We start from the raw sequence: 14209 nt of genomic DNA on the forward strand, positions 1-14209 counted from the left end.
AGTTTTTGGAACTCAGCTCCTGAGATCTGAAGTGGCTCATCATAGCAGTCTCTGCATACAGTGAGGCTGACTCTTACTTTTAGGTCTTGGTGTGATCCAAGGTAAGAGCTTTGGAAAGTTATGCTCCAGGGAAGCTTGACATCCACTAGTTCCACATAGCTAGCAAGAACACAACACCTTCAAGAGCCCCACACTGGGATGAGTAACTTTAGTACAATAACTTCATTATAGCGTAATTGTTAGCAACAGCAAAAAGCAAATGGGTACTGGACTAAATTAAAGGATAAATTAAATGAATAAGGAAGTTCTTTATTTGCTTATATGGAAATACCTCAGAACTGTTATGTGAAAAGAAAAAAAAGAAAAATGAGTATAGAACAGCATACATCAGCAATTTTCAAGGTATGATCCAAGGACCCCTGAGAGTGTCCCAGATCCTTTCAGGGTGTCTGCTAGGTCCTCCCTTTCCAACCACATGTCCATGTCCAGATTTCCTTCTATTCCTCAACTAAAAAGAAAAAAAAAATTACAACAGACTGAATGCAAGCAGATAAGAGAATCCAGTATTTTCATTAAAGACATGCTAAAGAAACTTTCCCAAATGTAAAAACGATTTGCCTCACTGATTTTTGTTTTGAAAAATATTTTTTATAAATTCTAGGTTTAATATCTCACAATAGGTTTACCTTTTTTAAGTTTCTGGATTTTATTTTATAATATGGTAAATTTTAATAAATATAAATCACATTTATAAAATTCTTTTGAGGGGGTGGGGTGCCTGGGTGGCTCAGTTGGTTAAACATTGTCTGCCTTCATCTCAGGTTCTGATCTCCAGGTCCTGGAATCAAGCCTCCCTCAGCCTTCCTGCTCAGCAGGGAGTCTGCTTCTCTCTCTCCTTCCCTTTGCCCCTCCCCACCACTTGCTCTCTTTCAAATAACAAAATGTTTTTTAAAAAATAAAAAAGCTCTTTGGGGGGCACCTGGGTGGCTCAGTTAAGTGTCTGCCTTTGGCTCAGGTCATGATCCTGGGGTCCTGGGATCAGACCCTCTCACCCCCATCAGGCTCCCTGCCAAATGAGAAGTCTGCTTCTGCCTCCTCTGCTCCTGCTCTCTCATTCATGCTCTCAAATAAATAAATTATTTTTAAAAAAATAAATAAAATAAAAAATAAAAAGCCCTTTGGAGGCCTCCACAAATTTAACAACGTAAAAGGATTCTGAGTCTAAAAAGTCTAAGTACCATGGGTATATACACCACCCTTTGTGTAAAAAGGAGAGAAAAATGTATTTGTATTAGCTTATATATGCATGTAGGATCTCATGAAGGATAAACCAGTAGTGGTAGTAGTTAAGCAAAGACGGGGGAGGAATTGGGCAGGTGGAAAACCCCTTAATGAATCTCATTTTTTTTAAAATTCTGGAGCTATGCATACGTATAGCCTATTAAAGGAGCTGGAGGCAGCAGGGTTCAGCCTGGCAGTAGATGGGGACAAAGTCAGGTTGAAAAAGGGGAAGGGGGCGCCTGGGTGGCTCAGTGGGTTAAGCCGCTGCCTTCGGCTCAGGTCATGATCTCGGGGTCCTGGGATCGAGTCCCGCATCAGGCTCTCTGCTCAGCAGGGAGCCTGCTTCCTCCTCTCTCTCTCTCTGCCTACTTGAGATTTCTCTCTGTCAAATAAATAAATAAAATCTTTAAAAAAAATAAAAAAAGAAAAAAAAAAGAAAAGGGGGAAGGGCTACAGTCTGTGTATGGAGTGTCTACTCTACTCCACGTCCAGAAATTGTCTCTAGGCAAAATTCTAGATGATTCTTTTCTAAAGAGATGAAACCAAGAGATCCAGGGCTCCTGGTATGAGACTCCTCATCTTAAACTGTAACATGCAATCACATATCACCATTTAATCAAATTCTGCACTAGCTTAACAGAAAAACTAGCCCATAGGAAACCAAGGTAATTCAGGATCTAAAGAAAATGTACATTTCATTTTTTTAAAAAAAGATTTTTATTTATTTGACAGAGATCACAGGTACGCAGGCAGGCAGAGAGAGAGAGAGAGGAGGAAGCAGGCTCCCCACTGAGCAGAGAGCCCGATGCGGGTCTCGATCCCAGGACCCTGAGATCATGGCCCAAGCCGAAGGCAGAGGTTTTAACCTACTGAGCCACCCAGGCGCCCCGAAAATATAATTTTTTAAAAACAACAAACACCACAAAATCATGCACTCAAAATATTGGAGAACTTACTGAACCCATACTGCCAAGTAGATCTGGTTGACGATTATGATACCATTAGTTTTCTACTTCTTCATGCCATCTATATGTTCATGTGGAAATTATACCTAATTTATATGCACATGGTAGAGAGAAAAAGAATGTGCCTTAGTATCAGATACAAACCCATTTCACTTACTACCTGTGTGCTCCTGAGGAAAGTATTTAACTGAGCCCCAGTTTCAATCAGGCTATGCTAGATGAAATCAGCCAGGATGAATCCAGTCTATCCTGGATGATACCTGCCTTACAAAGTCACTGTAAGAATTTAATGACTCATTGTTTTCTGATGTGGTAACACATTCCCCAGCACTTAGGGAATTCTCAGTAAGTGCCTTTCTTATTGCCCATGATGCAGTAGAAATAGCTAACAATGTGTTACTGTAAAATAACGTAAAAAAAAAAAAAAGGACTGGTGGTTGCCAGAAGTCGGGGGAGGGTGGTGGGAGAAATGGGGTAAGCTGGGTTTTATTTTTTAGTTTAAATAATTTTTTTTTAGTTTAAATCATTTTTTTTAAAAAAAGAAATCACAATGAAACATGCTTTATAGTTAATCATTTAATGAACTAACATTTTCACTTATAAACATACAATTTGCATATATAGGGAAAAGCAGGTTCTGTGACTCAAGGGACTACAAAAGACAGGGAAGCAGTCAGAAAATAGATCAGTTCTGGGGGGAATAATGGAACTGCATTCCATGCCTGTGTCTATATAAACTTAGGAAGGAGAAAGAAAAATGAAACAGGATCATAACTGAGGTAGAAAATAAACTTGGGCCATTCATCTCAACCATAGAACATCTCCTTATGATCCAGCTCTTGGGGCCTGGACTGGCCTGTTTCAGGATAATCATCTGAAACACAGCCACTGGTCTCTCCCTTCTCTTTACCAAGACCTGAAGTACACTCCAGGAATTAAAAGAAAAATCAGACTGGCAAATGTGCAATGTCAGTGGCCAACTTCTTTCAGGTCCATTATATAGAAGTACATAATGAAAGTGAAATGCTTACTAACACCTGAACAAGTTCCTTCTACCTCATCTAACTCATTGATTTAGGATTACCTAAATTGAAATGATCATAAAATAAAGCTCTTCAGAAGCTGGACCAGAGAAATGAAGTTTCTCAGCCTATCTTTATAACTACTATGCACTTCATGTCAACATCAAGTCACCAGCAACAGTGAATTTCCAGGCTCAACTATGTCTACACAACATGTGCCCAAGTGTCAATTCACACCTCCCTTTCTGTCAGTGGGGGGACTCTGCTTCCTGGGCATTTCAGTGATATAACTCAGTAGTCTGTGTTTCCATGTAACACAGACTAACTCCATGTTCAAAATTAATACCCCAATGCAACATTAAAAACTGTTTAATATTTTATTAGTAAAGCATCCAGCTCTAGTAATGACTACAATCTCAACAAAGCCATTCTTACTATATAGGATGTAAAATCATAAAAGCAACATTTTTAACCATCAAAACCAGTGTTGTCACACATCTGGCAATTTTCCACCATCCCAAATATCCACAGGTGACAGTCAAGTGTACCTCCTTTCAGCTATATACAGACTCTACAGTGGCAGTAGGTTCACCACAACTGTCCAGGAAAGGTCACTTGGCAGATGGTTTCAAATGGAAATCTATTTAAGTCTGCTCAGAGATAGAATCAGTTGACCAATAAAACAAATGAGCTATGTATATAACTGGCCATAGAAAATAAAAATATTTTGTGTTACTAGGAGCATATTCTGTGGAAGCATGGCTACATGGAGTGCAAGGACAGGGACTATTACTGTGCTAAACTGCCTTGGTAGAAGTACATTTTTTAAAGCATGCAGGACAGAAAACTGCACTAATTAGGCACTTTAAAAATTTACATAAATAACAGAAATGTAGGATTTGGGGTTTTGTGAGCTTTACACATAGCTGGGACTCAAAATTAAATGTTTAAGATTCTCTGAGTCAGGAATAAAAACAAAGCTGGCAACCTGGTCAGGTTGAAGAATATCTTGACACCAAGTCATTCAAGTCCTTAGGCCTCATTTGCCATCTATAACCTGAGTCTTCCCCACAGCCAAGGTCCCAAGAGCCCTCACTATGCCACCACAAGGGCTCCACGCACCCCAGTGCTTGGGGGACAGCCACAATGCCCCAGTCCTGCACAAAACAGGACACCTGCTCTTTAACAGCCTTTAGAAGGACAGAAAAGAGCATCCTCTGCACAGTGCAATCTCTGGAGGCCTGACACAGTAACACTGTAACTATGGCTCTCATTCCACTTTCCTCACCATTCTTTTAATAGCACTTTCTTAACAGGTAGAAATATAAGCTATAAGTAGGCTGAGGTGGCAATAAAAATACTCAAAACAGACACTAAAAACACAATGTCTCTGAATAACAAACCTACCTCCACATACTTATAACTATTTTGCCTTCTTCAAGTTTTCAAGGATAAAGCCCTAAAACTTTAAGGCTCAAGTCAATTCCTAATGTGGGACATTTTCCAAGTATTACTACCAAGAAAACAAAGAATAAAATGAAGAATCATTTTAAAGGGGGGAAGGGGAGAGGGAGGGCTGCCCTTTCCCCATCATCCTGAGCAGTAACTGTACCCACATCATGGGAATACCAACCCCACTGCCTCAGCGAAGTTCCTGAGAACTGAGCAGTCCACAATTCCTGAAGTTACATGCAGCCAGTTCTGTTGTGAGGCTTGAAAGTTTGATGTTAAACAGAAAGAAGCTGCAGTTCTCCTTGCCACATAACTCACTCATACACCATCAGACTAGTAACATAACACTAAAGTAAATTGTCCCTTAAGCATTACACCTAACTGAAAAGAAAATGCCCAAAACAAGTATGTTCAAATAAAGTATTCTGAGAGTTCTACAAGAAATTTCTTGAATGAGCCAGTAACCCAGAGTCCATGTTTTAGCTAAACAGAAGTCAGAAGTCTTCTCTACAGTAGATGGATTAGTTATAACTATGATGTCACCAGTTTCAAAAGAACTATTCTAACTATTATTAAAAACATTTATCACCAACAGAAACACCCTGCAAATTATAGTATTGAACATAGGGCATCAGAAGCTAGGCACATCCAGATCTGAAGGATTCTAGAAGACCCAGAACAGAGACCCTAAGGCCATGCCCGTGGCAGCTCCAGCCAGCATGCCCAGTGCCAGATCACTGTCGCTATCTCGATACCGCTCCCGAATGATGACTTGGTTGGTAGGCTGTTGTCCATAAAGTCCTAAAAAGGAAGTAAAAAAGTAGACATTGTGAGGAGCAGTTTAAGTCCAAGATTCCTTCAAAAAGACAGCATGTCCTGAAAATGGTAAATGCCACATCTCCCTGCATATGCATCCCTCCCTTATGGTGCTGTCTTCCTCTGGAGGTGTGTAGGGTGGCTGAGTGGGTACTCCCCAGCTCTCCTTCACCAAAGGCTCAGATGACAGTTTCTAAGACTACACTAAAAGGAAATTAAGACGCTCAACTTTCCAAGGTCCAAAGCCCCAACCACTTCAAACAGCAGGATCCTAATGAAGCTGTAAGTTCTAGGTTCCAATGTCCACTTCTGCCTTCCACATCATGCTCATTAGTATGACAGGTAGATGGGGGAACAGCATGGGAGATACACAGAGCCTACAGACAAGGTGAGAGCCAAGAATCTGTACCTAAAGTTAAAAATGTAAAACCTATTTGAAAGCTAATGAGTTTCTTGATATTCATGTAAGCCATTTTTAAATTAAACCTTAAATCTGCTAATATAATTCATTCTTCATTTTTAATCATGTCCTTACGGGGGAAAATACTTACATTAGAGGGAAAACTTTTAAAAAGCAAACTTTAAATACATTTAGTATTTAATTTGCGTGATTAAAATTTACAACTGGAAATGTATCACTGAACAAAGAGAACATCTTCTGTACTTCACAACAGCTAATTAGCTTTAAAATTACTCAAATATAAATAACATTAATTTTTCTCCCTGACCCACTGTTTCCTTAACAATTCAGCCCTAGGGGAGCTAGACACTAATCCAACAGTAATGTATACATGGAGATGAAAACCAACAGCAGAATAAAGGCTTATCACTCTAAGCATTTACAGTACTACAAGTATTTACATGTACTAACTCACTTAATCCTCACAACAACCTTGTGAATTGAGTTTATTATTATCCTCATTTTACCGATGGGCAAAAGTGAGGCACACAGGGCTTAAAGGCAGTAAAGGCTCACAAACCCAGGCACTTGAGCTATAAGTGTGCACTCATAACCACTAATGCCTCAAAGAGATGGAGAAAGATAGGAGAGAAAAAACCCAAAGACACAGGGGTACAATGAGACCATTATAAACCTAGGGCTGATCAAGTATAGGTAACAGCACTGGAAGTCAACAGTCTTTTACATAATGTTTAAATCTCAAAACTGGTGAGCCATAATATTTCCTTTCACAGTCTTATAGTTAAAAGTTTCCAATTAGGGAACTGTAACTATGAAATGTAGGATAGTAGAAACTAGGAAGCTGACTTAAATTAAAAGATCCCTTCGACCATCTAAATCTGCATTCCCCTCAGTAGGTCATACCAAGAGACACCTGTATCACATGACCAGGAGAGCCCTCTCCTGCAGCTTCTGCTCACCTCTGCTCCAAGGAGGGAACTCCTAATCCAAGTCAGTGGGGACATTTCTAAGTTGTAGTTATTGTAATTACCTAACTTAACTAAGATTTACATAAATGGTCAAAATGTGAATGTGAAACAGGCAGATATTGTTTCCCCACATAACTAAAGTAGATACTTTAGGGAAGACTAAATAAAGGCAGGTAACATTTACAAATTACTATCAAAGCAAGTAAATTATAGAAGAATCACAAAATCTTAACTTGTCGTTTGTACTTGCCAAGGGAAACTACAGTACGATAACGTGTCATGAGTACAATCTTTGTTAAGACAGAAAACCCCAAAGGAGCCAACTCAAAGCAAAGACCTAGAGCCTATATCAAAAGACAGCTGAACAACTGTCCACTAATGTGGGTAAATTACAACAGAACACTTACAGTATGTACACAGCACCCTTTGCACTTTTTAAATTGGCTGACTGACCACTAGCTCCAATCATATTACAGAGAATATCTTGGGGTACCTGACTGGCTCAGTCAGGAGAGCATGTGACTCTTGGTCTTGGGGTCTTAACTTCGAGTCCCATGTTGGGTGTGGAAATTAAAAGTAAAATCTTAAAAAAAAAAACGGGGGTGGGGTTGGGGGAGGGGGCAGAGAAGGCCTTTAGCCTGCTCTATGCATGATGAGGATGATGCCTATGAACAACGGAAGGCAGTATGTCATGAAGATGGCAAAGGACTGAGGTATCTAGAAGAGCTGAGGAGCTCTTGTCTTCTTATCAGCACAATGCTACTGTGGGATGACCAGAAAACCAACTCGTCCCCTCCAGAGCAAGCACACCTGCGAGCTGGTCACAATGCTAATGCTGAATAACAACCTACTTAACTCTGCCCTTTGCAGCAAGTATCTTAAGGATGTCCACATGAGAGTGCTCTTTGTTTTCCTATGAAGCAAGTGAATAGCAAAGATAGAACTGATTTATATAAATCCCCTTCTCAAGTACTTCCACAAAACTTTAGCTCTTCTGAACAGTAAGAAACAGCTGAGATTACCCCAGTCTGGAAGTCTGCAACTGAGTAAGAAAGAGGTTGGCTTTCATGACTTGGTTAGGGCTAGGGCTTAAAAACCCACCACCAACTCCAAGGTAAATGGGCAAAGAAATTAAATTTATAAACAATTATACCATGTTTATCTTCACCAATTATCAGAGAAAAGTAAATTAAAGCAACTTGACAGTTCACTTTAGACCTAAGAAGGTTATCAAAACTTTCAGAGCTAACAACTATAGGAACTCTTTCAGGACAACTGAGAAACCAGTGTTTCATAAACTCCTAGTGGTATTGGAAACTTGCAAACTGTTCTGAGAATCAACTGGGTAACTGGTATCAAGATTTATTGTCATACTGTCAGATGAAATGATGTAAAGTCCAAATTTCCCTCAAAACAATCCAGAGATAGAGGTGAAACAAAGTTAGGCATGATGTGGTAACTGAAGCTGGTAATGGACAAATGACAGTTCATTAAAGTACTATCCCTACTTTTGCATGTTTAAGAACTTTTATAAATATGGTATCAAAAGAAATATAAATGCCCATGCCCTCTGACATATGAACTTAATATATTCTAAATATAAATACATTCTAAATATAAATATAAATATATTCTAAAACAGATTTAACAGGAATGAAAAAGAAAATCACCAGATGTTGAAAGTAGTATCTATAATTGTAAACAGGAAAAAAAAGAAAGTAAACAGCCAATACTAGAAGATTCAAATAATGAATCACCCAATATGATAATATGCTGTCATTAAAATACTTATGGAGATTATGCAGCACTCTAGACAAAATATATAGAATTTTAAAATGAGAAAAAAATGCAAAAAGTAATATAAGACTGCAAAGATGAAAAATTCATTTTATATGGGGAAGGTAATTCAAAAAACAGTTGTGCTAAGATCATAGGACCAACAAATACTTCATTTTTTAGCATCAGCATTTTATTCGTTTTCAATTTGACATGAAAAAGTCAAGCAAGAAGAATCCCTCATACTTGATGCTAGCTGAGTGAACTGCATCAGACTTCAGAAAGAGATGACCAGAGAAACTCTCATATTAGGCGCTAAAATATGAGAAACCAAAGTAACCACCAACAAGTAAAAGGACACTTTGACATGGGGCTGGTGACTCCTGGGCAACTCTGTGGCATTAGCATCAGTAACCACTTACTTACCTTTCTGATAACAGAGTCTCCTTCCACTGCTTCTGTGTTAAGACATGGAACTAGGTTTGCTCACAACACCCTCAGATTTCCTGTATCTTTCTGAGCTCTGGGCTCTTGTTCTAGGCTATTTACCAGCTCATTGTCTTATATGTTGATCTGACATGACATGTCTACTGCAACTTACCCCTTCCAGACTTCCCTTGCTATCCCAGCATCTAGGTGACACTTGCTCTTCATTACAACAGTCACATGGCTCTCTGCCCCCTCGCCCTGACTGCAGGCTCCAGCCTCACGGCCAGTATTCTCCAACACCTCTACCTTAGACCTCCCACTGTCAAAACTACACACAGGACTTGATACTACCTACACAGGTTAGTTACTCATATCTACAATCTTTCTCAGTGAAAGGTGAAAAATGGAAAACGTGCATCAAAAGCCCAGAATAAATATAAGTACCTTCCAGGCCTTTATTTCACCTGCAAAAGGGAATATTACCTACTAGTGTTAATTTTTGAAGGATGTAACCAGAAGAGAAAAATAAGAGAAGTTATCACTTAAAACTGGCCTCTTAGTTTGGTTGCTCTTTAATACAAGTGAATACCAGTAACTACAAATTCTCTCCTTGGGAACAAAACTAGATCCAATAGTGAAGTTTTTAAAAAGCGTATTCTAACTTTCTGAGGTAGTATAAAAACACATAATTTTTTTTAAACACAGTAGCAGATCTATACCAGAAACATAGCTCACTTATCCTTAAACTGAGAAACAGAAATCCTTCAGGACTCATCTACCCATTAAACAGAGATATAAGAAGTAAAAGGTAGGCATGAGTTACCTGCATATGGGTACTGGTAGGGTACAGCATAAGCCTGCCCGTTTGTAGCATAGGCAACTTGAGTTCCTGGAGGGTATGCACCACTGTATGGACCATAGCCATATGTCTGTTGAAAAGAAACAGGCCCATCATACTTTTGAAATTCAGCATCAATTTATAATAAAAATTCTCAGCAAAGTGGAGAGGGAATGTACCTCAACTTAAGAAAGGCCATATATGACAAGCCCACAGCTGACATCATATTCAACAGTGAAAAGTTAAAAGCTTTCCTCTAAGGAACTTGACAATAAGTTAACCACTCTTACTACTTTTACTCAACATGATAATCAAAGTCCTGGCCAGAAAAAGAAATGAAAGGCAAATAAATTGAGAAGTAATAGTAATAGTAACTAAGAAGGAATAGTAAAACTGTCACTATTTGCAGATGATATGATATTATACCTAGAAAACTCTAAGGAAAATTACCAAAAAAACTGTTAGAACTAAAAAAAGGAATTCAGTAAAGTTATAGGATACAAAATCAACATATACTAATCTTTTGTGTTCCCACACACTAATAACTATCAGAATGACAAATTAAGAAAACTATCCCATTTACAAATACATCAAAAACAAAAAACCTAGGAATAAATTTAACCCAAGAGAAAGACCTATACACGGATTCATAAGACACTGAAGGGAAGGGAAAAAAAAAAAAAACCTGAAGGAAATACAAATAAATGAAAAATATTCTGTGCTCATGGACTGTAAGAATAGTTAAAATAGCCATACTATCCAGAACAATCTACAGGTTCAATGCAATCCCTATCAGAATTCCAATGGTATTTTACCCCCAGAAACAGAATGAAAATTCTACAGTTTGTATGGAACCACAAAAGACCCCAACAGCCAAAGCAATCCTAAGGGAAAAAACAACAAAGCAGGAGGCATCACATGCCCCAATTTCAAACTATAGGACAAGGCTACAGTAACTAAAACAGTATGATATTGGCATAAAAACACAGAAATCAATGGAACAGAAAAGAGAGGCCAGAAACAAACCCACACATATATGGTCAATTAATTTATGACAAATGAAACATGAATACGCTATGGGGAAAGGACAGTCTCTTCAATAAATGGTGTTTGAAAAACTGGACAGCCACATGTACAGACTGAAACTAAACCACTATCTTATATCATACACAAAATCAACTCAAGCGGATTAAAAGACTTGAACATAAGACCTGAAACCAAAAATCTCTAGTAGAAAAACATAGTAAGCCACCTGACATAGTTCTTAGCAATATTTTGGATTTGACACCAAAACAAAAATAAACAACTGGAACTGTAATAAACTAAAAAGTTTCTGGGGGCGCTTGGGTGGCTTAGTCAGTTAAATGTCCGACTCTTGATTTTGGCTCAGGTCATGATTCTCAGGGTCATGAGATCAAGCCCTTTGTCAGGCTCTGCACAGGGTGTGGAGCCTGCTTAAGATTCTCTCTCTCCCTCTCCGTGTCCCCCAAAATAAATAAATACATAATTAAAAAATAAAAACTTTCTTCACAGTAAAGGAAATGGTCAAGAAAATGAAAAGGCAACCTACTAAATGGAAGAAAATATTTGCAAACCACGTATCTGATAAGGGATTAATACACAAAACATGCAAAAAAGAAATTTATACAATTCAATAACAAAAGTAAAACTAATTAAAAAATGGGCAGAGTATCTCAATGGACATTTTCCACAGACAGATGGCCAATAGACATATGTAAGAATGTCTAACATCACTCATCATAAGGGAAATGCAAATCAAAACCACAATGAGGAATCACCTTACATTTGTTAGATCTAGTATCAAAAAACAAAACAAACAAAAAACAAATAACAAGTGTGGTGAGAATATGGAAAAAAGGAAACCCTGTGCACTGCTGGCAGAAATGTAAATTAGTGCAGCCACTATCGCCAACAGTATGTAGGTTCCTCAAATTATTAAAAATAATTAAAAATTGAACTATCATACGACCCAACAATTCCACTTTGGGGTATTTATTTAGAAGAAATATTCATTTAGAAGAAAATGAAAACCCTGACTCAAAAAGATATACAGTCATACCTCATTTTATTGTGCTTTGCTTTACTGCACTTTGCAGATACTGTGTTTTTACACATTGACAGATTTGTGGCAACCCTACATTGAGAAAGTCTACCAGCACCATTTTTCCAACAGAATTTGCTCACTTCATTTCTCTGTGTCACATTTTGTATTAAGTACCGCCACTAACCGATTGCGCCACTGGAGCTCCTGTGTGTCACATTTTGTAAATTCTCACAAAATTTCAAACTTTTTCATTATTATTATGTTTGTTACAGTAACCTGTCATCATAGATATTTGATGTTACTATCATTTTGGGGTGCCACAAGCCACACCCATAAAATGGGCAAACTTAATTAATAAGTCTTATACGTTCTGACTGCTCCAACAACTACTAGCTCTCTTTCCCTCTCAGGCCTTCCTATTTCCTGAGACAAAACAATATTGAAATAAGGCCAATTAATAACCCTACACTGGGTTGGCTCAGTTAAGCAACCGTCTTTGATGCAGTTCATGATCCCAGGGTCCTGGGACCAAAACCCTGCATCAGGCTCCCTGCTAAGCAGGAAGCCTATTTCTCCCTCTTCCTCTGCTGCTCCCCTGATTATTCGTTCTCTCTGTCAAATAAATAAATAGTAAAATCTTAAAAAAATAAATTAAAAAACCTACCATGGTCTCTAAGTGGTCAAGTGAAAGAAGAGTCAGTCGCATGTCTCTCTCTCTAAATCAGAACCTAGGAATGATTAAGCTTAGCGAGGAAGGCATGTAGAAAACCAAGACAGCCCAAAAACTGAGCCTCTTGTACCGCACAGTTAGTCAAGTTGTGAATGAAGAGGAAAAGTTTTTGAAGGAAATTAAAAGTGCTACTTGGGGGGTGCCTGGATGGCTCAGTTAGTTAGGCACCCAACTCTTACATCAGGACATGACCTCAGGGTCATGAGATAGAGCCCTACATTGGGCTCCATTCTTGGTGCAGAGTTTGCTTGAGATTCTCTCTCCCTCTGCTTCTGTCCCCACCCCCGCAATCTTTAAAAGTGCTACTCCAGTGAACATACAAATGATAAAGCAAAACAGCCGTATGTCGTTTGCAAATATCTTCTCCCATTCTGTCAGTTGTCTTTTGGTTTTGTTGACTGTTTCCTTTGCTGTGCAAAAGATTTTGATCTTGATGAAATCCCAATAGTTCATTTTTGCCCTTGCTTCCCTTGCCTTTGGCGATGTTCCTAGGAAGATGTTGCTGCTTAGGTCAAAAAGGTTGCTGCCTGTGTTCTCCTCAAGGATTTTGATGGATTCCTTTCTCACATTGAGGTCGTTTATCCATTTTGAGTCTATTTTCATGTGTGGTATAAGGAAATGGTCCAATTTCATTTTTCAGCATGTGGCCATCCAATTTTCCCAACACCATTTATTGAAGAGGCTGTCTTTTTTCCATTGGACATTCTTTCCTGCTTTGTCGAAGATTAGTTGACCATAGAGTTGAGGGTCTATTTCTGGGCTCTCTTATCACATAAAGGGCTAGTGTCCAAAATCTATAAAGAACTTAGCAAATTCAATACCCAAAGAACAAATAATCCAATCAAGAAATGTGCAGAAGACATGAACAGACATTTCTGCAAAGAAGACATCCAGATGGCCAACAGACACAAGAAAAAGTGCTCCACATCACTCGGCATCAGGGAAATACAAATCAAAACCACAATGAGATATCACCTCACACCAGTCAGAATGGCTAAAATCAACAAGTCAGGAAATGAGAGATGCTGGCAAGGATGCAGAGAAAGGGGAACCCTCCTACACTGCTGGTGGGAATGCAAGATGGTGCGACCATTCTGGAAAACAGCATGGAGGTTCCTCAAAATGTTGAAAATAGAACTACCCTACGACCCAGCAATTGCACTACTGGGTATTTACCCTAAAGATACAAATGTAGTGATCCAAAGGGGCACGTGCACCCAAATGTTTATAGCAGCAATGTCTACCATAGCCAAACTATGGAAAGAACCTAGATGTCCATCAACAGATGAATGGATAAAGAAGAAGTGGTATATATACACAATGGAATACTATGCAGCCATCAAAAGAAATGAAATCTTGCCATTTGCGACAGCATAGATGGAACTAGAGGGTATCATGCTTAGCGAAATAAGTCAAGCAGAGAAAGACAACTATCATATGATCTCC

The 14209-nt window shown here is 38.7% G+C and overlaps 1 protein-coding gene across 2 annotated transcripts in view; it reads right to left on the reverse strand.

Annotated features, from left to right (window-relative positions):
• Positions 1 to 2807: 2807 nt before the first annotated feature.
• PLEKHB2 (pleckstrin homology domain containing B2) overlaps positions 2808 to 14209 on the reverse strand; it is a 49614-nt gene continuing 38212 nt past the window's right edge. For both annotated transcript variants that reach the window (XM_082690357.1, XM_082690358.1), the window contains 2 exons: positions 9954 to 10059; positions 2808 to 5521 (listed from right to left, as the gene is read on the reverse strand). In XM_082690357.1, coding sequence (XP_082546483.1) covers positions 5385 to 5521; positions 9954 to 10059 — 243 coding nt within the window. In that variant the 3' untranslated portion in view covers positions 2808 to 5384. The remainder of the gene's footprint in view (positions 5522 to 9953; positions 10060 to 14209) is intronic.

Source organism: Mustela nivalis (assembly GCF_964662115.1).
Source record: "Mustela nivalis genome assembly, chromosome: 11".
NCBI classification, from domain to species: Eukaryota; Metazoa; Chordata; class Mammalia; order Carnivora; family Mustelidae; genus Mustela; species Mustela nivalis.